This window comes from Cephus cinctus, unplaced genomic scaffold (assembly GCF_000341935.2).
Source record: "Cephus cinctus unplaced genomic scaffold, Ccin1 Ccin1_scaffold0351, whole genome shotgun sequence".
Taxonomy (NCBI): domain Eukaryota; kingdom Metazoa; phylum Arthropoda; class Insecta; order Hymenoptera; family Cephidae; genus Cephus; species Cephus cinctus.
In genome coordinates this window covers 541,115-561,847 of record NW_014333043.1, presented here as the reverse complement: position 1 = coordinate 561,847, position 20,733 = coordinate 541,115, and the positions used below count along the sequence as shown (strand labels likewise).

General features: G+C 36.5%; 4 protein-coding genes across 17 annotated transcripts in view; 3 read left to right on the top strand and 1 right to left on the bottom strand.

The window, feature by feature from the left end:
* Nucleotides 1–187: 187 nt before the first annotated feature.
* The window catches only part of LOC107267198, a 28,125-nt gene continuing 7,579 nt past the window's right edge, over nucleotides 188–20,733 (bottom strand). For 4 of the 7 annotated variants that reach the window (XM_015738576.2, XM_025084378.1, XM_025084376.1 and 1 more), the window contains 10 exons: nucleotides 20,513–20,584; nucleotides 19,188–19,377; nucleotides 19,012–19,128; nucleotides 18,761–18,937; nucleotides 18,523–18,690; nucleotides 18,363–18,443; nucleotides 17,929–17,971; nucleotides 17,752–17,864; nucleotides 17,537–17,667; nucleotides 16,790–16,960 (listed from right to left, as the gene is read on the bottom strand). In XM_015738576.2, the coding sequence (XP_015594062.1) occupies nucleotides 16,942–16,960; nucleotides 17,537–17,667; nucleotides 17,752–17,864; nucleotides 17,929–17,971; nucleotides 18,363–18,443; nucleotides 18,523–18,690; nucleotides 18,761–18,937; nucleotides 19,012–19,128; nucleotides 19,188–19,377; nucleotides 20,513–20,584 (1,111 nt within the window). In that variant the 3' untranslated portion in view covers nucleotides 16,790–16,941. Of the gene's footprint in view, nucleotides 327–16,789; nucleotides 16,961–17,480; nucleotides 17,668–17,751; nucleotides 17,865–17,928; nucleotides 17,972–18,362; nucleotides 18,444–18,522; nucleotides 18,691–18,760; nucleotides 18,938–19,011; nucleotides 19,129–19,187; nucleotides 19,378–20,512; nucleotides 20,585–20,733 lie in introns of those variants that run through there. The other 3 variants (XM_025084375.1, XM_015738578.2, XR_003059506.1) reach the window with 3 other exon arrangements.
* Nucleotides 194–8,165, top strand: LOC107267200 (odorant receptor 13a-like). Of its 6 annotated transcripts, none has more exons than XM_025084383.1 (8): nucleotides 194–347; nucleotides 483–752; nucleotides 825–1,317; nucleotides 1,404–1,503; nucleotides 1,562–1,684; nucleotides 1,754–1,909; nucleotides 4,939–5,055; nucleotides 5,139–8,165. In XM_025084383.1, the coding sequence occupies exons 1-8, from the start codon at nucleotides 227–229 to the stop codon at nucleotides 5,355–5,357; spliced, it is 1,599 nt and encodes a 532-aa protein (XP_024940151.1). In that variant the 5' UTR covers nucleotides 194–226; the 3' UTR covers nucleotides 5,358–8,165. The 6 variants fall into 6 exon arrangements, with proteins under 6 accessions (XP_024940151.1, XP_024940150.1, XP_024940149.1 ...); XM_025084382.1 differs by having other exon boundaries at nucleotides 1,562–1,909; nucleotides 5,139–5,294; nucleotides 5,408–8,165; XM_025084381.1 differs by having other exon boundaries at nucleotides 1,562–1,909.
* On the top strand, nucleotides 2,447–4,940 carry LOC107267202. Its single transcript, XM_025084385.1, has 2 exons — nucleotides 2,447–4,085; nucleotides 4,145–4,940. Exons 1-2 carry the CDS (start codon nucleotides 3,791–3,793, stop codon nucleotides 4,723–4,725), a joined length of 876 nt encoding a protein of 291 aa, XP_024940153.1. The 5' UTR covers nucleotides 2,447–3,790; the 3' UTR covers nucleotides 4,726–4,940.
* Nucleotides 9,438–16,629, top strand: LOC107267203. 3 transcript variants are annotated; one of them, XM_015738592.2, is made up of 5 exons: nucleotides 9,657–9,827; nucleotides 15,777–15,988; nucleotides 16,068–16,179; nucleotides 16,256–16,409; nucleotides 16,481–16,629. In XM_015738592.2, the coding sequence occupies exons 1-5, from the start codon at nucleotides 9,680–9,682 to the stop codon at nucleotides 16,617–16,619; spliced, it is 765 nt and encodes a 254-aa protein (XP_015594078.2). In that variant the 5' UTR covers nucleotides 9,657–9,679; the 3' UTR covers nucleotides 16,620–16,629. The 3 variants fall into 3 exon arrangements, with proteins under 3 accessions (XP_015594076.1, XP_015594078.2, XP_015594077.2); XM_015738591.2 differs by having other exon boundaries at nucleotides 16,253–16,409; XM_015738590.2 differs by lacking the exons at nucleotides 15,777–15,988; nucleotides 16,068–16,179; nucleotides 16,256–16,409; nucleotides 16,481–16,629 and adding an exon at nucleotides 10,029–10,685 and having other exon boundaries at nucleotides 9,438–9,827.

The following is a 20,733-nucleotide window of genomic DNA, read 5'->3' as shown; positions in this document are numbered from 1 at the left end:
ATGTAAGAGAGTGTCATGTCGATTTAGAATTCTAATCGTCAGGAGGTCACGGGTGGTAATCGAAAAACTCGCATTAACTGGATGCTAATCGAACAGATGGCGGCAGGTGTATCTTCTGAATCTAAATGGTGACCATCCGAGCAATAGAATCTTCTCAGTCAATGGTAGAATTCTTTAGATTTTCTCTCTCCTGCTGCGTGGGGGTAGTTCAGCTTTTTCAGCGAGCATGCGTCACAGGGTTGAAATTTCCTCCAGTTCAAGGGAGACTCCATGGATCTTTAGTTCCTCAGGTGCATTCGAACCATTTGTATCAGTCACGATGAAAACTAAAAAGGATAAATGTCGCGGTGGGTACCCACTTGAAATCGAATTCGTATCGTGGGTTGTGATTCCTGATTTATTTAATTTCACGTGATGGTATCAAAATTCGAGTGGCAGTACTATAATTAATAGCTATTTCTTCTCTTTAATGGGCAATACAGATATGAAATTCGTTACGAATATCCATCGTTTGGTTTTAGCACCAATTGGTCTCTGGCCTGACGTTGAAAACATTAAAAAAGATAAAGTGTTAAAATTCAAGATTATCTCATCAATATTATTAGTTCTCGTCTTTGTCTATTTACCGCAAACTATATTACTCGTAACGAGAATCGATGATTTTGATTTAGTCATACAGATATTAGCCACTGGAGAAATTGTATGCTCGTGTGCTTTAATAAAAATAATAATTCTCTATTTTAATAGACAAGGTACTGTTGCCGTATCTTACAGTTAAAAGAAATATACATTGTGATATAATGTGAAATAATGTGGTGTTAAAGCTTTGGGAAAACTCCTCAAGTACATGGAAGAAGATTGGATGAATTCTGTTAATGCCAACGAGGAAACAAAAGGGATCTTGCTGAAAAAAGGGAAATTTGTCAGAAGATTTTGCATTTCAAATATACTTTTCTCATACTTGACATTTTTATTGCGTGTACTCGTCAAAATTCAATTTCACATCACAAAAACTTCAGAATGCGAAACGCATCGTGGTCTCGAATTTTTTTTCCCCAGCTACTTTCCAAAATACATGCTGAAAAGTCCAAATTTTGAATTAATATTTATTGGGCAAATTGTTGCTACTGTGATTGTGATCAATATTTATATAGGATGTGACAATTTTCTTGTGTTACTGATAATGCACGTTTCTGCACGATCGACGATACTGCGAGCGTTGCTAAGGGATTTACCACTGAAAGTCCATCCAAAGGATTCCATTAAATTTATGAAGGAACTTGGCATCATTGTTCGACGACATGAGCACCTGAACAGGTCAGTATAAGTCAAATTTAATTTTTAGTAGAAAAATGTAAAGGAAAACTTTGTATAATTTTATTAAAATAATTGTATATTTTAAGGTTTGCTTCTATGATCGATGATAATTTCAATATAATATTACTCGCGCAAATGACTTTACTCGCGGCATTACTGTGCTTTCTATGTTTTCAATTAATTATGGTGAGAATTTCTTTTCTTTGTGTTTGGCTGTATCGAAAAGGTTTTATATTAATTGCAGAAAGTGCAAGTTCAGAATGCAGAAGTTTCTACCATGGAAATAGTATTTTTAATTTTCTTTATTCTTGCCACATTAATTCCGTTATACATTTATTGTTATTTCGGTGAAATACTTCAACACGAGGTGAACGTAATATTTCCAAATATTATTCTGCAACATTATTTTTTTTCTCATAATTCAATTACTGCACAGAACGAAAAGATAAGAAATGCAGCATACGAGTGCCTGTGGTATATTCGCGAACCGATAGATGCAAGAAGTGTGATATTAATAATGGATCGTACAGTTCGTCCAATGAAATTAACTGCTGGAAAATTCAGGTCTTTCACCATGTCAACTTTTACTGATGTGAGTACTTGGCCTTAGGAATGTAAGAACTATCGCGTAATTTTGCTTAAAATTATTTCTTTTTGCGAGGCTTAATTCCGTTTTTCAGATTCTAAAAACATCAATGAGTTATCTCTCAGTGATATTAGCTACAATGCAAGAGCCGGTGGACAATTAAAAATTTTGGAAAAAAATTATATTCAAGAATATACCCTATTTCAAACTCGTGGTAATAAATTTAAAAAATGTTTAAAAGTATTTACTTTTGAGTGCATTAACTAATATTGTATGTACAGGCGAAACTTTGGTGAACACTAACAAGGAAACCCTCCCAACCCGACCCCACCGATTTCATTAATTTTTTGATATGTTGCAGTACTCGACAAAATAAGAGACACGTATTTTTTTTTGTGCTGACATCCACTTTAAAGGGATGAAAACGACCCTTGAAATTCACTCCCGAAAATCATTGTCGAGTACTGCAACATATCAAAAAATTAATGAAATCGGTGGGGTCGGGTTGGGAGGGTTTCCTTGTTAGTGTTCACCAAAGTTTCGCCTGTACATACAATATTAGTTAATGCACTCAAAAGTAAATACTTTTAAACATTTTTTAAATTTATTACTCAATAATTTCTTATGTATTACTTTCAAGTCTAATCACCCATTTTTGGCTAAAAGTGGGTCCGAGGCTCAGCTACAGGCATTCATTGATTTCTTAATTTACATATCAGAATGTAGCATTGGATCTAGCGTAGACCTCTGGACATAGACCAAGAACTGTTCCCTCAGTAGGTCACTGATGAGAATCGATAAACACTCACGAACTGACACCCATGTCATAGATGGCTGCACATACTATGAATTTCATATCAAATTAATAACTACTTTCAAGTTCTAGATTTCTAAAAGTTTTCAGTTTCCTTATTAGGGGACACAATAATCTCAGGTTAATCGTTTTTTTCCTAATTTTTACTACTTAAAGAGAATATAAAAAATGTGCTGATCAATAGAAATATGCTAAAAAATTATATCATTGGATGAAGTACTTTTGTTTTATTTAAAGATAATAAAGTTGTTGAGTCTTTGAATAAGATATTGCTGTAAATGCTCATTGGTATTGTGCAAGCATTTTTTCTATTTTGATTAATGTGTGTTAGTACGTGAAATATTTTTAAATCATTTCACAAAGTTGCCGTTTGATCATTTTAATTTTTACACAGTGGAACAAATTCTTTATTTGCATGATCTATGCTTGAAGTACATTTGAAATCGTACCCACGTGTGTAGCAATTCTAAATATGACATTGCCAAGAGAGTCTAAATCGAAAATCTAGTTTCAACTTGCAAGTGACAAATACTTCAGTTTTTCCCACTTCCAGATCTACAGTAGGTTTTCGATTGTCATTCGAGGCACTGTCGATAAAGCTACAATATATTATTTTGCCGTACCTCACATAGATGGCGATTTTCTACTTTTTCAAGAGCATGCGTACAGCTGAGTAAGGTTCGGACGGCTCTGAGGAGCAGGCGAAGCATCCTTTCTTTAGTCAATACGAAGTAACATGGAAGCATCCTTGCAAGCTCATCGCGGTTATTCATTAAATTTTATTTCCTCGGTCTTAAAGAATATTAATAAATTACTTAATCTTCTAATGTCGCATTAAAATTTCTACGGCTTGGGTAGCTTTAAAGAAAATTTACAATGGGGAACGCGCACATTGAAATACACCTATACATCAGTGCATCGGTCTGATTTTTCTCTGAATTAGGACTTTAGCTCTATTTCCTAAAACTTGGAATAGCAATGATTGACATTTGTTAAAAAATATTGCGGTTGGGCAATACCCGGTTCTAGTTATTTTGTAGCCTGAAACATTAAAGGATTAAGAAGATTAGAAAATGTTAAAAAAACATATTGCTTCCTCAGATCTGAAATACGTGATAAATTGGATTCGTATAAGTCTAAAAGTAGTGGGGCTCTGGCCAAATTCTGTGGATGAAATGAACTGGCTATCACAGTACGGATTTCTAATAGTGTCATTTCTAATATTAGTTGTCATATCCACTCCGCAAATTATATCTCTAATAATGGTATGGCCAGATCTGAATCTTATGATGAAAAATCTGGTACTCTTAAATGTGCCAGTTACTACGTCAATGATCAAGTGTTTCATCTTTGGGTTCAGTAAACAAGGTACAATTTTGTTAAAAAAAAATTGCAATTTCAAATTATATCTTAACACAAATTTAAAGATGTTCGACCGATTGTGGATCTTGTTGTGGCGGCCTGGATGAGACCGAAAAGCGATCAGGAAAGAGCATTGATGATGAAATATGCGACAATCGCAAAAATAATATACGTGCCATTTTCTATAGCGGCTTACGCCTCAATTCTTGTGAACGTAGCCATTCCATTTGTAGTATATCAAAGAGCGGAAAATATAAGTGATTATATTAATGAACCATTTTTCCAAACTGTTATTATATACAATATTCAAAATAGTCCAATTTTCGAATTGACTTGCATCGTTGTGGTCATTATGATTACACTGGCGTGCACAGCGTATACGGTAATCGACGGATTTTTGGCAATGTCGGTATTACACCTGTGCTGTCAATTTACCAATCTAAGAAATGAATTGAAAAGCGTAATGACTGAAGCAACGATGAATGACGGAAATCAGTTTTTGGAAAAGATTGGCCTGATCGTGAAAAGGCACAATGAACTTATCGGGTTAGTGAAATTTTTACTAATTAACCCTTTGCACTCGACATTTGCCCATTTTCGATGTATTTTATTGCCTGAGAGGGGTCAGTCTAGTTCAAAGGGTTAAATTGACGCGATAGAAAAATTTCGAATAATTGTTTAATCGAAGATTCAGCAAGAGAGTTGCGAGTTCTTATGCTTGGACATTGTTAGTACAAATGACCGCTAGCATGCTGGAATGTTGCTTCTTTGGTTTTGGATTCATATGGGTGAGTGCGCTTGACATTTTTTGCTTCTCGTTGTCTTTGTCGTCGTACAAGTTATTTCGTTTGATTCTTAGGTTTTTCAAAATGACCAAAGTAGCATTGCCGAAACAGTGTTTCTAATATGTGCTATTTTTGTGGCATTTGCTGGTCTTTATGGATACTGTTACGTGAGCGAATTGTTGTGCTCTGAGGTGAAGTTGCGATTTGGATATTTAAAAAAAAGAAGTAGCACTTTCAATATTTTTTGTTTTCTTTTTTTTTTTGTTATTTTTAGAACGAGGCTATTGGCGATACTGTTTATGATAGTTGTTGGTACAATTTATCGCCGAAAGATGCGAGATGCCTACTGTTCATAATATCCGGTTCCAGAAAACAGTTGTTTGTGACAGCTGCAAATTTTTGTTATTATTCCCACAGTTTGTTTGCTGCCGTAAGAAATTTTCCAACAATACAAAAGAGTATCTGTTACGCAGAAACATTTGTTCTATTGTAAATTCCTTTTGACGCAAGATCTGCATAATTATAATGGCATCTCGTTTACAGATTTTAAAGACGTTATTGGGTTATATATCAATATTGATGTCTATAAGCGAATGATAATTGTAATAATGTTCGATAAAATTTGAAGTATCCACACACTGCTTGGTAGAACACTAATAAAATATTTTGACATCACCAAATCCCTGCATCTTTTTTAAAACATCCCTAAACAATATTAATACTGTCACTCACCATGTGGGTAATAATGTCGTATAAATCATTCGCGCATTAGCATTCCGTCAGTAGATCATCTGAACTCTTTTACACGTGAGATAGATACAACAGGGGCAAAGGAGTACACCGATTACAAGAGAATCTTTATCTACGCCACTCATCCATAATCAGCTGTCAGTCATCTTGAAATCTATGCGTTGGAGCCCCATTTTGGTGAGTACCAAAAACAATTTTTTCTGTCGTTTTGCTGTCAGACTAATTGCCGCAACAAAATAATTTAGCCACGGGTAAAAATGCACATTTAATGATTTAACAAACTTTTAAATTTTCTTTGTTTGAAAGAGTCAAAAATTCTGTTACCCTAAAGGGTCGTTTTTTAAGCTTTGGCAGATTTAGATAAAAATGCACATAAAATTTGTGATGCATGTAAAATTTGTGTTTGAATGATGCATATTGGGTATATTAAATTTCACGAACATGCTGATACGGATGCCTTGTAACAGCCTGATCGTGTTTATTATGGGGAACGCAAGTATGGCAAAAGTCTGAGAAGAGTATGGGCAAATTCCAATTGTTGGCACGATCCAACACTTGCAAAATAGTCATATTAAAAGAGTATGTTATTGATATGGGCAGTTTGGATAAGTCTTTTGAAGCCACCTTTCGTTTTCAAAAGTCTGGCCAAGGTATGGTCAAAGTCTCGATCACGAAGATAGTTTTGATGATCTCAAGACACGTTGGATAAGAACTGAATACCGAGACTCTGGAAACCACAGTGAGGAACAGCGAAACTTCGAAAACTCCAATGAAAAGTACTCAAACGCTACAACATACGGTGAAGGATGCCAAAACTTTGAAATCTACGAGGTGAAACAGCTAAACTACGATCGATATACAGTTCATTGAGATTCACGCCAGATCATTCAGTATTTGAGAAAGAGACTCTAACTATACCTTTGCCAGACTTTTGAAAATGAAATTAAGCTGCAGAAGCCAACACCATACTCTTCCCATAGCATCTGCATTTATGTTCCCCTTTTCCTCTGTCCAGATTGCATACAATTGTGCAATGTCCTATACCGCGAAATTTGACACGTGCCAGGAGCAAAAATCACCCATATTAACCCATGACTTTCGCCATACTTGCATTTTTACGTCTTAGCGCTGACGTGCAATACTGCAAGACTCAAATGAATTTTGGCTCATTTCTAGAAAGGAAAGAAATACAAATTTTCACATAAATTGTCTTATAACTAATGAATTTCCCTGAGTAATATTTTTTATTACACTGCGGCAACATTATCTGAACATTACACTACACATTTCATTATCTGAACATGCATTGAGAAATACTTGAAATGAACTCTCTGAGGTGATCACGTGCGACAGAAGAAGCTGCAGGATAAATAAAAAAAGGATTAGAAAGGAATACATAGTTGGATACACATACATATACCCAAGGATTCATAATTGGTATTCCTCATCAAAGGATCTGCCGAATGATATGAATCAGTCTGCAGCATCCTAGACTTCACACCGTACCAGAAGGAAGTACCGTAAATGATCCTGTGATCCTGAAGAGTACCTAACAGGGATTTCTCAAATGCATAAAAAGATATTAAATTACCGCAATGCCAAAACATGCGGAAAGTTGTTACACAGTGCAGTAAAAAATCTCCATTATTCGGCAGACCGTCCATCAATACTTCAAATTAATTTGCAAATTGTAAAAAAAGTCAAATATAAAGGTTAACGTCATAGGTCATGCGCGTTATCGATATAATCGATTATCATTTGGCATATAAAAGGGAGGTGGAAATACCCCCCCCTCCTTGTCACGCATTGATCCAGTTCATTGCACCACGTCAGCCCCTAGAAAATTCTTGAATTTATTTCTCTCTACGTTCAACGATATACGTAACCCTTACACAAAGTGGGTGGAATTTTAGAACAGCGTTACGTGCTTTTTTCCATAAGAAGCGCGTACCCTATCGCATATACAGGGTGATAAAAAAGAACAGCTACGGCGCGAATGAATAATAAAGTACCTAGGAACGTTGCATATGGACTTGAATTGGCATAGCGAATGACCTAGGTCTAGTTAAATATGCAAACGATAGGCTTGAGCTTAGACCGGAACTGGAAAAGAATTATTTAAAAAATGAGCATGCAACGGCTAGGCTGGTGTTTAATCAATTATGCAACTGGAGGTGTTTCCAAGCACTCTTTTATATCACTCTACTATGTAACGTTCGACGCCCACTTGCCACCCTCGGTCTATAGCTATCACCCACCACCCACAGTCTATAGCATCCACCCACCACCCACTTCCCACCAAGCCGCACCCGGAGTCTATGACCCTTGACCACGACTCCTTCGACTTGTCCTATTCTCAGACGCTAAGTACGTCAGCAGGACGTGACACTAATTATTTTACTAATTAAATTAGTGTATTCATGTAAATAGTTTTAATAGCAACGATCGTTATATCGCACCGCAACTTCATATCAACTATTACCATTGTGTACGTAACAGTGTAGTAACGTGGTCAAGCAATATTTTTCAATAAAACAGCATTTGAGTATTACCTTGTTTTTTTTTCACGCGCAACTAATTGTTTCTTTATATTAAATTAATATGTAACCCTGCGTTCTCGTCCCTCTTGCGCACCATGTGTTCTTGGAGTAATTGATTTCTGCACTTGACTCTTCTCGATCGATCGCTCAATCTCACGATCAGTATTTTGTATGTCACGTTACGTTTCATTTCAAATGCATCCTCCATTAGATTACTGCGTTCGCAGACAATCTATAGAATCGACCACCCTGAGCACGAGGGTCTATAGCACGTCAGCTGGGATGATACACTGAGGAGCATGTTCAACCAGCAGATAGGCTATCCCCATCTCTGCTGAAGGAGGAAAAACATGAAACCACCCCCATCGTTCATTGGATGCTCGGTTCGAGGGATTGTTCTACAACGAAATATGCGCGCCGAAGAATTCTTTCAAGGGCGCCGTAACAGCGGGGCATCATCAGTTATCGACGGTTCCTCGTGATGGAAACTGGTAGGTACAGACAGTGCAATAATATTCAGACAAGCAGATTTAACTTGTTACACAAGCATACGAAGCGTAACGTGATATTTTTCTTTCGTAATAAAATGGGATTTCGTGCTCGTGTTAATTTAACAACAAAAGTGCTTGAATAATCTGGAAATACCAGTGTCTTATTTATATTTTCAATTTGATTCTCGCCGTTCGATACTACTCTGTTGAGTGATTCAATTGAGGATACAGATATTTTCGTTTGCATAAGCTGCAGATCCAAGTGTGTAGCAAAGTGCGTTTTCCCCTATTCTTTCTACCGTAGTCACTTATTCCCACAAGAATAACACGGTTGCAAGTGCGGAAAAGGTGACTACCATTGAAAGGATATGGGATAACACAATTTGCTGTATATGTATACACTTAGGTTAGGTTAGGTTAGGTTAGGTTATGTTATGTTATGTATACACTTAGGTTTGCAGTGTATATGCACTCGTACGTGCACTCTTGCTTTAAATATGAGTTATATGTCAATTCCACGTGCTCTATATGGTCATGCAATAAAGGAGGCACATGTCCGTTTTCTGATACAATCACGTGACCTATACACTCAGTGACTGTGACTCCGATACAACCACGTTTTATGCACTCATTGTAGCAAAAAGAGATTCACATCGTACACGTATTGTTTAAACCGGGATTGCTGGAAGTTTTTACAAGTCTTCACTGTTGCAAATCCATTCACAGAATTAGTTTGAGTATTTGGTATGTCAGCACAGTTACCTGCGAGCACAACTTTTGTTCTACGTGGGTCATACCTGAATAGAAACTAAATTCAGAACACACTGTGCATCAATAAAATGTCTTCCTTAACAGAAAGCGTATATACTAAATACGAGGATAAGCCAGAAGAATCAAGATCTGATTTTGAGAATCTAGACATTACCTTGAGATGGAATCGCTTTAGCCTACGTCAGCTTGGGATTTGGCCAGATCCGGAATTGTTTGGAGGCAGATCATTGAGGAAATACAAGTTTCTGTTTCCTGCATTTTTTATGCTTGCATTCACCATCATCCCGCAGACGACGTTGCTTGATATGGTCTGGGGAGATCTGGACCTCGTCGTCGATAATTTATGTGTGGCTAACCTACCAATGATTTCCGCTCTGATGAAGCTTTTAATACTCCGATTCAACAGTAAAGGTAAATTACACTTTTCAAAGCAATGATGTCTCCTTTTCGGATTATTCAGGAATGTTGCACCATCCGAAAATGGCTGCACCATCGAAATCAAAAAGACGGGGTTGTCCATCGATGGTGCGACCATCGCAATTTATTCGGTCCAATATTCGTGAACGATTCTGCGTGTATTAGCATTTATTAATGAAACAAAAATATCAAAAGCTCTACGACCAGTTCTCGCCTGCATTACTGAGGATTGGAAAAATGTAAATAACCCAGGGAAACGCGAAGTCTTACTGAAGTATGGAAAAATTGCAAAAATTATATCCCTCGTCTTTACCTTTCTGATATACATGACGGTCATCAGCTACGTTGTTCTTCAAATATATTTGAATTATCAGACAAAGATAATAAACGGAACGGATACATCGCGACGTTTCCTTTTTCAATCTCACTTTCCTTATAACACGCAAGTCAGTCCTAGTTACGAATTGACTTGGCTTATCAACCTATTGACCCTTGACAACATATTGGCTATCCTCGTACTTAACGTATGTAGCCAATACAAGAATCTGCAAATCGACTTGAAAAATGTATTAGAAAACATGGATACGTACAAGGAAACGTTTATAAAAAAACTTTCAACCATTGTACGCAAGCACAACCACTTGAACAGGTTGGCAATTTTATTGCGAAACAAAGTTTTATATAAATTGGTCGAAATAGTTTTATCTTTTTTCTGTTTCAAAGGTGTGCTGATACAATTGATAAATCATTTAACCGTATGCTTCTCGTGCAAATGTTTGCTTCTACGGTTCAGCTTTGTTTTCAGGGCTTTCAAGTACTTACGGTAAGATACACCCATGACGCGTAGGACTTTTATACAATTATAAAACATATTTTCAGACACTTGACAATGAAGAAGGAAGACTTTCTCCTATGAAAAGAGTTTTTCTCTCTTGTTTCCTCTTCTCCGTTATGGTTAATCTTTATATCTAGTGTTATATCGGTGATAAACTTCATACCGAGGTTAGACTGTTTATTTCAAATTTTCAATATTATCCTAAGTACATGATTATGATTACTTACGGAGTGAGAATATGGCTTATGCGGCCTACCAATCACAATGGTATAGCTTAGAAGAGAGAGAAGCAAGGGAGTCGTTGCTTGTGATGTTAAGAGCAAACAGTCCTATGCGAATAACAGCCTGGAAATTCTCTTCGTTTTCGATGGTCACATTCGCCGCGGTAGGCAATAACTGGGGAACTCAAAGAAAACGCGTTAAACATTGACCCATTGACGCAAATGACGATTTTAGCCATGAAATTTTGTTTCTAAGGCCGATCTAGAAAAAAAAGATTTGCATCAGTGGGTTAAGAATAGGAAAAAATTGAAAATCGTATTACGATTTTTTTTAGATTCTAAAGAAATCCGCTGCGTATTTGTCTGTGTTACTGACTGTGAAAGATCATAAGTAATTTGATACAGATGAAGTATTCAGAAACCAAGAGATAGTCGATTTTCTGCAATGAAAATAAAAGATTATTAGACGTTTTTTTGGACAGCACTGGGAGGAATATACGAAAATGTCTTACGCAATCGTAAATCTTAAAATATGGGATGTGGGCGCACGTGGGCACAATGCAGTTTATAAGATTTCGATCGAGTCGCTAAGCTGAAATTTAGAGAAAATGCCAAATGTCAAATTTGGATTTTTTTTTTATTGGAGAATATTGGGATTTGCCCGGTTCTTCTGGTATCAGAAAAAAGCTGACGTCAAATAAATTCTTTTTCTTGATACGGTTGTTGACACGATTCAACACTTCAAAATAGCCATATTAAAAGAGTATGCTATTGATATGGGCAGTTTGGGTAAGTCTTTTGAAGCCACCTTTCGTTTTCAAAAGTTCGGCCAAGGTATGGTCAAAGTCTCGATCACGAAGACAGTTTGGATGATCTCAAGACACGTTGGATAGGAACTGAATACCGAGACTCTGGAAACCACAGTGAGGAACAGCGAAACTTCGAAAACTCCAATGAAAAGTACCGAAACGCTGCAACATACGATGAAGGATGCCAGAACTTTGAAATCTACGAGGTGAAACAGCTAAACTACGATCGATATACAGTTAATTGAGATTCACGCCAGATCATTCAGTATTTGAGAAAGAGACTCTAACTATACCTTTGCCAGACTTTTGAAAATGAAATTAAGCTGCAGAAGCCAACACTATACTCTTCCCATAGCATCTGCATTTATCTTCCCCTTTTCCTCTATCCAGGTTGCATACTCTTGTGCAATGTCCTATACTGCGAATATTGAGACGTACCAGTAGAAAAAATTTGCCCATACTTGCTTTTTTTTTTACACTTTTACACTGACAAGTATCAATACAAAACTCAAAAAATATTGAATCATCTCCAAAAAGGGGGGGAAAAAAAATATAAAGTTTCACATGAATTGTCTAATAATTAATACATTTTCCTAAGTCATATTTTTTATTATGCTGTGGCAATAGCATATTTCAATATCTGAACATGCATTGAGAAATACTTTAAATGAATTCTCTGAGTTGATCACATACGACCGAAGAAGCTGCAGAATTCATTGAAAAAGGCCCAAAAAGGAATACATAGCTGGATATATATATCCAAGGATTTATAATTCGGACCCTTCAGCGAAGGATCTGTCAAACCATACGGAAAAAGACATGGAAACGGAATGATCAACCCAAATACACCAGCAACCAAGTCTTCACACTATGCCAGAAGGAAGTACCATAAATGATCCTGGGATCTTGCAGAATTCTTAACAAGGATTTTTTAATGCATATAAAGATCATGAAATATGACAAACACAATGAATAACTTACTCCACAGTTTGACACAATTTTTAATTATTCAGCAGACCACATCCCAATAGCCTAAATTAATTTGCAGATTATGGGAAACAGTGTAAAGATTAAATACATAAAGAATTCGTGTTATTAATATAATTATTTATCATTTGGCATAAAAAAGGGAGGTAGGAATATAACCCTCTTACCATGCATTAATCCAGTTCAGCGCATCACGTCCACCCCTTGGAAATTCTTGAATTTATTTCTCTCTACGTTCAACGGACATACGTAACCCTTACACGAAGAGGGTGGAATTTTAAAACAGCGTTACCTGCATTTTTCCATAAGTAGTGCGGACCCTATCGCTTATATAGGGTTAAAGGAGCAGTTACAGCTATGCGGATGAATAATGAAGTACCTGAGACCGTAGCCTATGGACTTCGATTGGCATAACAAATGACCTAGGTCTAGTTACTCATGTAAACAACAGTTGTGAGCTATGCTTGGGTCTAGATCTTAACTGGTTAAAAATATGAGCATGCAACGAGTGGGTTGGTCTTTAATCTATTATGCAAGCGGAGGAGCTTTCAACCACTCATTTATCCGTCTACTATGTTGAGTCTGACCCCCGTTTATTACCTATAGCCCATAGTATCTACCCACCGTTTACCACCTGGAGTATATGTATAAATATACCCCTATTCGGACTAGTACTAATCCGAGACCCAGATTTCTCCTTGGTCAAAATCATTCCTCACGGAAGATTTAGCCAATGGGTTAAATGTCAGACATCTGAGTATCCGATATTCTCGTTTTACGATTCGTACGATAAATCTACGAAGGCTTCCCAGCCCTTCCCTGGTACTCGTTCGATGAATATATATATTGTCTATTTTAAGGGTATTGTTCACTTATTATCCGTGCACACGTGCGTGAAGCGGTGACATAAAAAGCGAGAAAACCTTAAAAATAATTTGGTCGAAATTAAAACATTTTCCGCACCTAAGTCAAGAGCATTTGCCAGCCATATCGTAAAACGAAGTTGACTCATTAAAGATTTTGATGAATGCCAGTTGAAAAACCAACTGCTTTACTCCTAGACGCTAAGGACGTTAAACGGGCACAGCTGTCTTTTTTTAGAAAGAATTATTTTACTACTTAAAGCACTTGCAACATTTATGTAAATTATTACAATCATTGTATCTCGCTACAGCTTCATATCAACTATTACCGTTACGTACGTAACATAGTAGTAATGTGGTCAAGCAATACTTTCCAATAAAACAGCATTTGTATTAAGCATGTATTTTTTTTCACACGCACCTAAATGTCTCTTTATACTAAATTAATGTGTAACCCTCCGCTCTCGTGCGTCTTGCGCAACATGTATTTTTGGAGTAACTGATTTCTGCACTCGATTTCTCTCGATCGATCGCACAGTCCATTTCACATGCACCCTCCACTGGGTTACTGCGTTCACAGATAACCTAGAGAATCGAGCACCCTGGGCACGAGTGTTTATAGCATGTCAGATGGTATGATATGGTGAATTGGTGTTTGCGCGAACAGTATGAAAAAGAAAGGGAGCGAATGATTGAGTGAGAAGAAATGCGTCTGAGTGAGTAAGAACCCGCGATACGGGGAATCCCATATAGGGAACGAGTGAGTGGCGTGCGAAGAAAGAGTGGGAAAGTCCGAGTCCCTTACGTCGAGAAAAGTGTGAAGTGGGAAGATGCGAGTGAGAGTGAAAGCACGAGGACGTCAAACTCTCCGGACTATCGCTAGCCTTGCATGTATCATTACAAATAAATGCGAACGACTTTTAAAAATTGCTCGCCTTCTTTTGAACCCTGTATCCGCAATATCCTGAACCCTTATACCGCCCAGAGCGAAATTTATGGGAATCGCAAGATTAACCTTACTCAACCCTAGAGCAGCGGTGTGAAAATGAGACATTGGAGAATAACGAGTTCATCGGTCCCAGATACTGTGACCAGGCACTCTAGGGTTAACAGTGCACTGAAGAGCAAGCTCAGCTAGGGCTACCCCCATGTTTTTCGTGAAATTAAGGGGATATGCGAACCCCCATCGCTTATTCGACGCTCTTTTTAAGGGGTTGTTTTGAACTAGGATATGCCTATTGAAAAATTCTTTCAAAGGAGCTATCACTTGCTCATATATGCTATCGTACTCTAAAAGCGTATATATGCTTATCCCCAGACCCACGTGACCTGTACGGTGTAGTTTTAAGCACTTGTCGCAAAAAATATTAATTTTGTGCACGTACTATTTTTATAAGGGAAGTGCTGCGATATATGCATATGTCACTGTACATCCGGAACTTTTTCAAGGAATTGCAACCGCATTAGTTTACTGTAGTAAGTTTGCTACAGACCAAGTATTTAAAAAGCGGGAAAAAATTGATTCTGCAATAAGTCAAGTATACATTTTTTGGGCATCACCTGTAAAGACTATTCGAAAATGTGTTATGAAATCATCATCCCCAAAATATGAGGTGTATGAACGTGTGTGGGCAAAGCAAAGTGAAAAACAAACAAACTTCGAATCAAGTCAATAAATCGGGTTACGATTCATAGAAAATCTCAATTCTCTGATGCAAGCAAGAGAAAATATTCGCACTCGCTTAGCTCTGCCAATTTCAAGACAGCGCGTCCGTAAAATTAATTTTCTTCTTTGATACAAATTCATATATATCAGATGGTTCGTGGGCTTACTTCAGAGCACGTGTTTGTCCAAATATTTTTGAAAAGAAAATCTGCACGGTGCTTTGTCGTCACTCACGCGAGTAGTGAAGAAAATATTAATGCGATGCGTTTTCACCGCTTATTTCCGGCACGATTGAAGAAAGTCCTTTCGTGCACATGACAAATATAATAATTTAAAAGAGAACAAGTAACGCAAGTCATTGCGCGAGTAGCATGACGGTTTACAATGGAGAAAATGTCAAGCAGCCTCGTTAGATACACATGAATTAAATTAGCGCTTCATGGTTTGATGATAAAGCTACAGTAATATAAAAGACTGTTAGACAGCAGTAACGTCATATTGTTACTGTCGGCCTTAAAGATATAAACTGCTTCGTTTTTGAGAAAATTAATCCCGTTTACAGTAAGGTCGACGATGTTCATAAACAAAAAGATTTTAATCACTATTGCACTACTAGTATCGGTAGTCTTGGCACGCAGTAAGGAAAATCGAAATTTCGAAAAGGAACACAGCAAGGATGTGTCGACGAGCCAAAAGGAAAATCGTAAGTTCTACGGTTCCATGTTGGCAGAAATTACCAAAGAACTCATGGAAAGGTCTACCACGAGTAGTCAGGTGAGAATTTGTAAAAATAATTCGCAGGGAATAAACATTGACAATACTAATAAATTGTTTATGGTGCATCGTTTTATAGGTACTTAATTTAAACCTATCAAATTTGCTATTGCTGCTTGTGCTGAAAGCTGTTGTCTTTGGTGCTGGATATATGGGGAATCATGGACACAAGGGGCGCGAAATCAATGAGGGTATCAATTATTAATTATTAAAAGTTATACGCATCTTATGTGATATAGAAAAATATATATATTTTTTTCATAGTAGAATCCGTTGTGTCTGAAGGCGAGATTGCCCTTGCACTGGGATACTTAATTGGAGATACTTGTTTATACAGGGCTGCTTGTGAAGTACCACAAACAGCAAAAGAATACTTGGCTGCTGCTGAGATGATTGTGCAAACGATGAAATTGATACCGCAGTAAGATCTATATAGTAACTGTTGTGTTTAGTTTAAACCACTTATTGATAATCTTAATTGAATGTATTTAGGTCAATTCTCCAGGATCAACAGTACGAAAAAACAATTGAAGAATTTCGAAAGGCTATAGAGTACGGAAGCGCAAGTCAATGTCCGCCACAATACAGTTGCAAGAAGGAGAACATCAGTAAAATTTTACGGACTGAATAATTAGTGTTACCGAATCAAATAATCTATGTTGTTTTGTTAATGATAATTATAGATATATAATATTGTTCATCGCACGCCGAATTTGCATCACGTATCGCTTCATGCAACTGGATGTACGTAAAATGCACTTCGGCGATCACTCTGCGGATACATTGAAAATCCGATTTGTTCTTTGTTGCAATAACGATTTATACAATAATTACAAGTCATTTTCACATAAGTAGAGAAAGTTCTTTGTATGTATTCAGATTAAAAAAGTGATATTTCTAAAAACAAAAATATCCAGGTGCGATGATTTCTTGCTTCTCTCACTGTGTCGCCCTTAGGATAAGCGAAAAAATCTGCAATGTAAATGCAAACTTATTCGTATTCGGATCGCCTCGTTGAATTTGAGTAAACGAATCCGGATAGAAAAAAGACGTTTGCATAATGCACAATGGAATAGATAAGGATAAGCAAAATCGCTCCAATTGCTATACTAGTCCACATGTATATAACAATATGATGCAATGTACATTTTGTGCAAATTGAATGGATTTATAAACATGAACAGTAATGTGATGCAATTGACACAACATTAAAGTCAGGGTTGTGATATCAAAATGGGGCAAAACGGCACGCATTTGAAGTCGCAGCAATAGATATTTTGTGATAACAATTATCCAATATCTTGGTTGTACTTACCAAGCCGTATAAGCGTTGGAAGTAATTTAAAAAACGAGCCACTAGTTATGTGTCAGGAAAGAAAAACGATACATCCCTTTTTACGTTGCCGGAAATACGTAGGGAGAAAAATACGTAATAATGGTGGCAATCGTCGAAATAAACTAATAGCAAAACAATACATTCTTAACTACATGCCTTTTTGTTAAAAGTTTTGCCTAGAGGATCTAGGAATAAACTTGGGTCATATGTACTTGGTACGTGTAAGTGCGCTTCCCCCTTTTGTTGGATCCATCATTCTATCCCAGTTTGTGTGACCAACTACAAATCCAACTGCACGTAACTTCTCCTGCTCCTTACGCTCCTCCAGATCGGCCCATCGTACCTGGAACAAACATAGAAAATTAATAATTGACTGATAATTTTTTTTTGGTACCTAAGGAATCCTGTAGTTTTCTTATTTGCTTACTCGTTTCTTTCCAGGTGTGTCCTCCATGTTATAATAATCTGGCACTTGAAGAAAGTCTTCCATCGTTTGCGGTTTACCGTCATTTTTCCTTTTGGCCAATCCATCCAATCTGTCTGTAGTATTGGAAAAGAAAATGTTAAAGAACTTAAATTTTATTGTAAAATAATTTTCACTTACCTAATTTATCTTCGGCTTCCATTCGCTCCCACTTACTGACACCCTGAAATTGGTTGAAGAGTGTGTGTTGCATTTATTTTATAAGAATAGAAATATAAAGTGTGTCACGGTGGTCCGGTGATGATAATCGTAATGGGGAATCACGAATTAAACAGTCTGTAAAAATGTTTAATATTTTTCTTCAACATTCGAGCCAAAAGTTATTACATTCTATCACATGGAGATGAAGATAACGAATCTTTAAGTTATTAATTTTTATACGTTGACTATATAATGTATGTACAGTGGAAATTGACATTTTTAGATTTCTTATAAATCATAGTCAATTTTGGCATATACGAAGATTGTTGTTTAATATATAAAAGAAATTCAGAATTTTATCTTGGATTGGATGTTATCACGGAAGGACCTTAAGACAGTAAAATATTTCTTACAACTGCCTCTTGACTATCTTGACTATCCTCGTTCGCTTGGTTCGCGTTTTCTTCCGTGTTTTGACTGTCCTCCATATGGACCTATATACCGCACAATTGATATTATTAGGAATTAGAATAATCTAATGTTGTCTTGAGTTTATTTTATACAATACCGTACCTCCTCGATAGCTTGTTCCTGTAACATTGAATTTACGTCCAGCTTCTGATGGTAACTTGGTGTCGGTTCAAAATAATCGACAATTCTATTGATCTCATCCTCAGTACGATTATGGATATTTCTTTTTAAGCAAATCTGTACATCCATCTCCATTTCGCACACATATACCTGCAGCAATATCAATGTTAAATTATGATTTGCTTTGCATAAGAAAAAGATCAAGAAAAAAGATACCCACTCGGAAACCTTTGGTTTTAGCAAAAGTCCACATATCCTCATAATCAGAAATCTTCTCATTAATACAGTCAAGAATGATAAAGTTAAAAAATCCATCAGTGACGTTCTTCTTAAACGCTTTTATAAGGGACGCTAAATAACTTTGTTCCATTCCCTCCTCGTACTCGTAAACCATTTCCTATTGGACAATATTGTTATAACGAATTTATTTTCATTCAATTGAAAAACTTAGACCATTATAAAAATCCTTACCTTGACTGTGACTTTCTTCCCATTATCATCTTTAGACTCAATTTCCTTCTCAACAAGGAAATAATCATCAAGACTAAGAATTCTTGGTGCCGATCCACCCTGTTCGACTTCCTTATCCTACAAAATACAAATATCTTTATCATAAAAATCGGATAAACTATTTTTCTCTGACTTACCTTTATAAGTTTGGCCACAAATGATTTTCCACTACCAGGTGGTCCTCTCAATATTATCGCTATTTTCGGCGGTCTATTTTGTCGACCAGGTGGACAGAGTAGATCGTCGACCATCGTGTAATTTGGAAGTTTTGGCATCTCCAGGGGCTTCGGCGCAACTTCGACTGAGTCATTGCTGGTTTCTGGAACACTGTAACAAAAAAATGGACGTTATAAAAAAATCACAATTTATTCGAGACTATAATAAGAACAAAAAAATACGTTTCACTAAATTGAACGTGTTCCACGTATTAAAAGCAAAGTAACGATTTCATTTCTAATTGGCTTCGACATCGAATGATCTCTATACAAGCCTAGAAATGAAATTGGAGTAAAACCATACACAAGCGACGAGGAATAATTGACAGAGTATTATAACTGTCACTTATAATGAGCCACTTATAATGAGAAAACGCATGTGACTTTTCATTCACGCATGTCACACGCGCGTCAAAGATTCAGAGGCAAAGCTGACGCGGATATAGTGCTTAGACAAAAAGGCAGAGTTTGCGAAAAATTTCGATGGTTCACAATTGTCCTTTGTTCCTTTAGACTGTAATATATTCCTTAAAACTAAAAGATTTTAAATCATTTCCTTATCTATAAAATGCATTGATAACGCACGGATGTAATTATAAAGTAATTCGAGCATTGATATCTTATGAGTCTTTTCATAGTCTCAATGATATGGAAATACATATGTAGTAGCGTGATAACACTGGAGTCGATTAGGTAGTCGAAAAATTTCAAAGTAATCTACGAAACCGTAATAAGACTGCAGAAGTACTCGTGTAAACCACAAGGACTTCAGCAATTGCGGTTAGTAGTACATTACAAAGAAGTATTTGTGATACTTCAAATGGTTGCAATTTTTTCTCAAGTGTACTACGAAGTAAAGACATAAATTGTATAAAAATCGAATTTTTCAATCGTCACATCAATCGTAGAGCGATGCACCTTTTCTCTTAGTAAAAACCAATCCACCCTCTACGTATTAGAATGAATGTAACAATTTGATTATCAATTTTATGCAATTTTGTCTTTCGTAGTAACACTAAAAAAATTAAGTCATTGATCTCCTCTTGGTAGGAGAGAAGGAGCGATCGTGCAAAAGTACATGATTTGTGTCGCAAATATTTCGTTTTATCATAACAAATTCATATCAACCGTGTATTGAAAAAAATGAAAAAGGTAAATACTTGCTAACGTGATCATTTCGATAAGAAAATTTGAAAATTCAGTGAAAAATAGGATCTATGATTAAAGTGATATTAAAGATGGCATACCTGATCTCTTGAGTTGGTGTTTCAACGATGTTCTTCTTCGGACACTCCTGCCAGCTATTATTCCCTTTAGATCTAGCAAAATCGATAGACATTCAAAAAAAACATGCCAATCACATACATTCCATACTTTCGTTACTTCTTTGTTATTACAAATTTGCGACTTTGCATCTTCACTCGACACAATTGCATCAACGATAAACGAATATTTTGATCAGGGGGGG

What these genes read in the sequence shown, in the direction of transcription:
- LOC107267200 (XM_025084381.1), top strand. Translation starts at nt 227, where the DNA reads ATGCGTCACAGGGTTGAAATTTCCTCCAGTTCAAGGGAGACTCCATGG. An exon ending in TCTCTATTTTAATAGACAAG is followed by an intron (nt 753 to 824) that starts GTACTGTTGCCG and finishes GTGGTGTTAAAG; the next exon opens with CTTTGGGAAAACTCCTCAAG. An exon ending in CGACATGAGCACCTGAACAG is followed by an intron (nt 1,318 to 1,403) that starts GTCAGTATAAGT and finishes GTATATTTTAAG; the next exon opens with GTTTGCTTCTATGATCGATG.
- LOC107267202 (XM_025084385.1), top strand. Translation starts at nt 3,791, where the DNA reads ATGTTAAAAAAACATATTGCTTCCTCAGATCTGAAATACGTGATAAAT. An exon ending in CTTTGGGTTCAGTAAACAAG is followed by an intron (nt 4,086 to 4,144) that starts GTACAATTTTGT and finishes ACAAATTTAAAG; the next exon opens with ATGTTCGACCGATTGTGGAT.
- LOC107267203 (XM_015738590.2), top strand. Translation starts at nt 9,485, where the DNA reads ATGTCTTCCTTAACAGAAAGCGTATATACTAAATACGAGGATAAGCCA. An exon ending in ACTCCGATTCAACAGTAAAG is followed by an intron (nt 9,828 to 10,028) that starts GTAAATTACACT and finishes AAATATCAAAAG; the next exon opens with CTCTACGACCAGTTCTCGCC.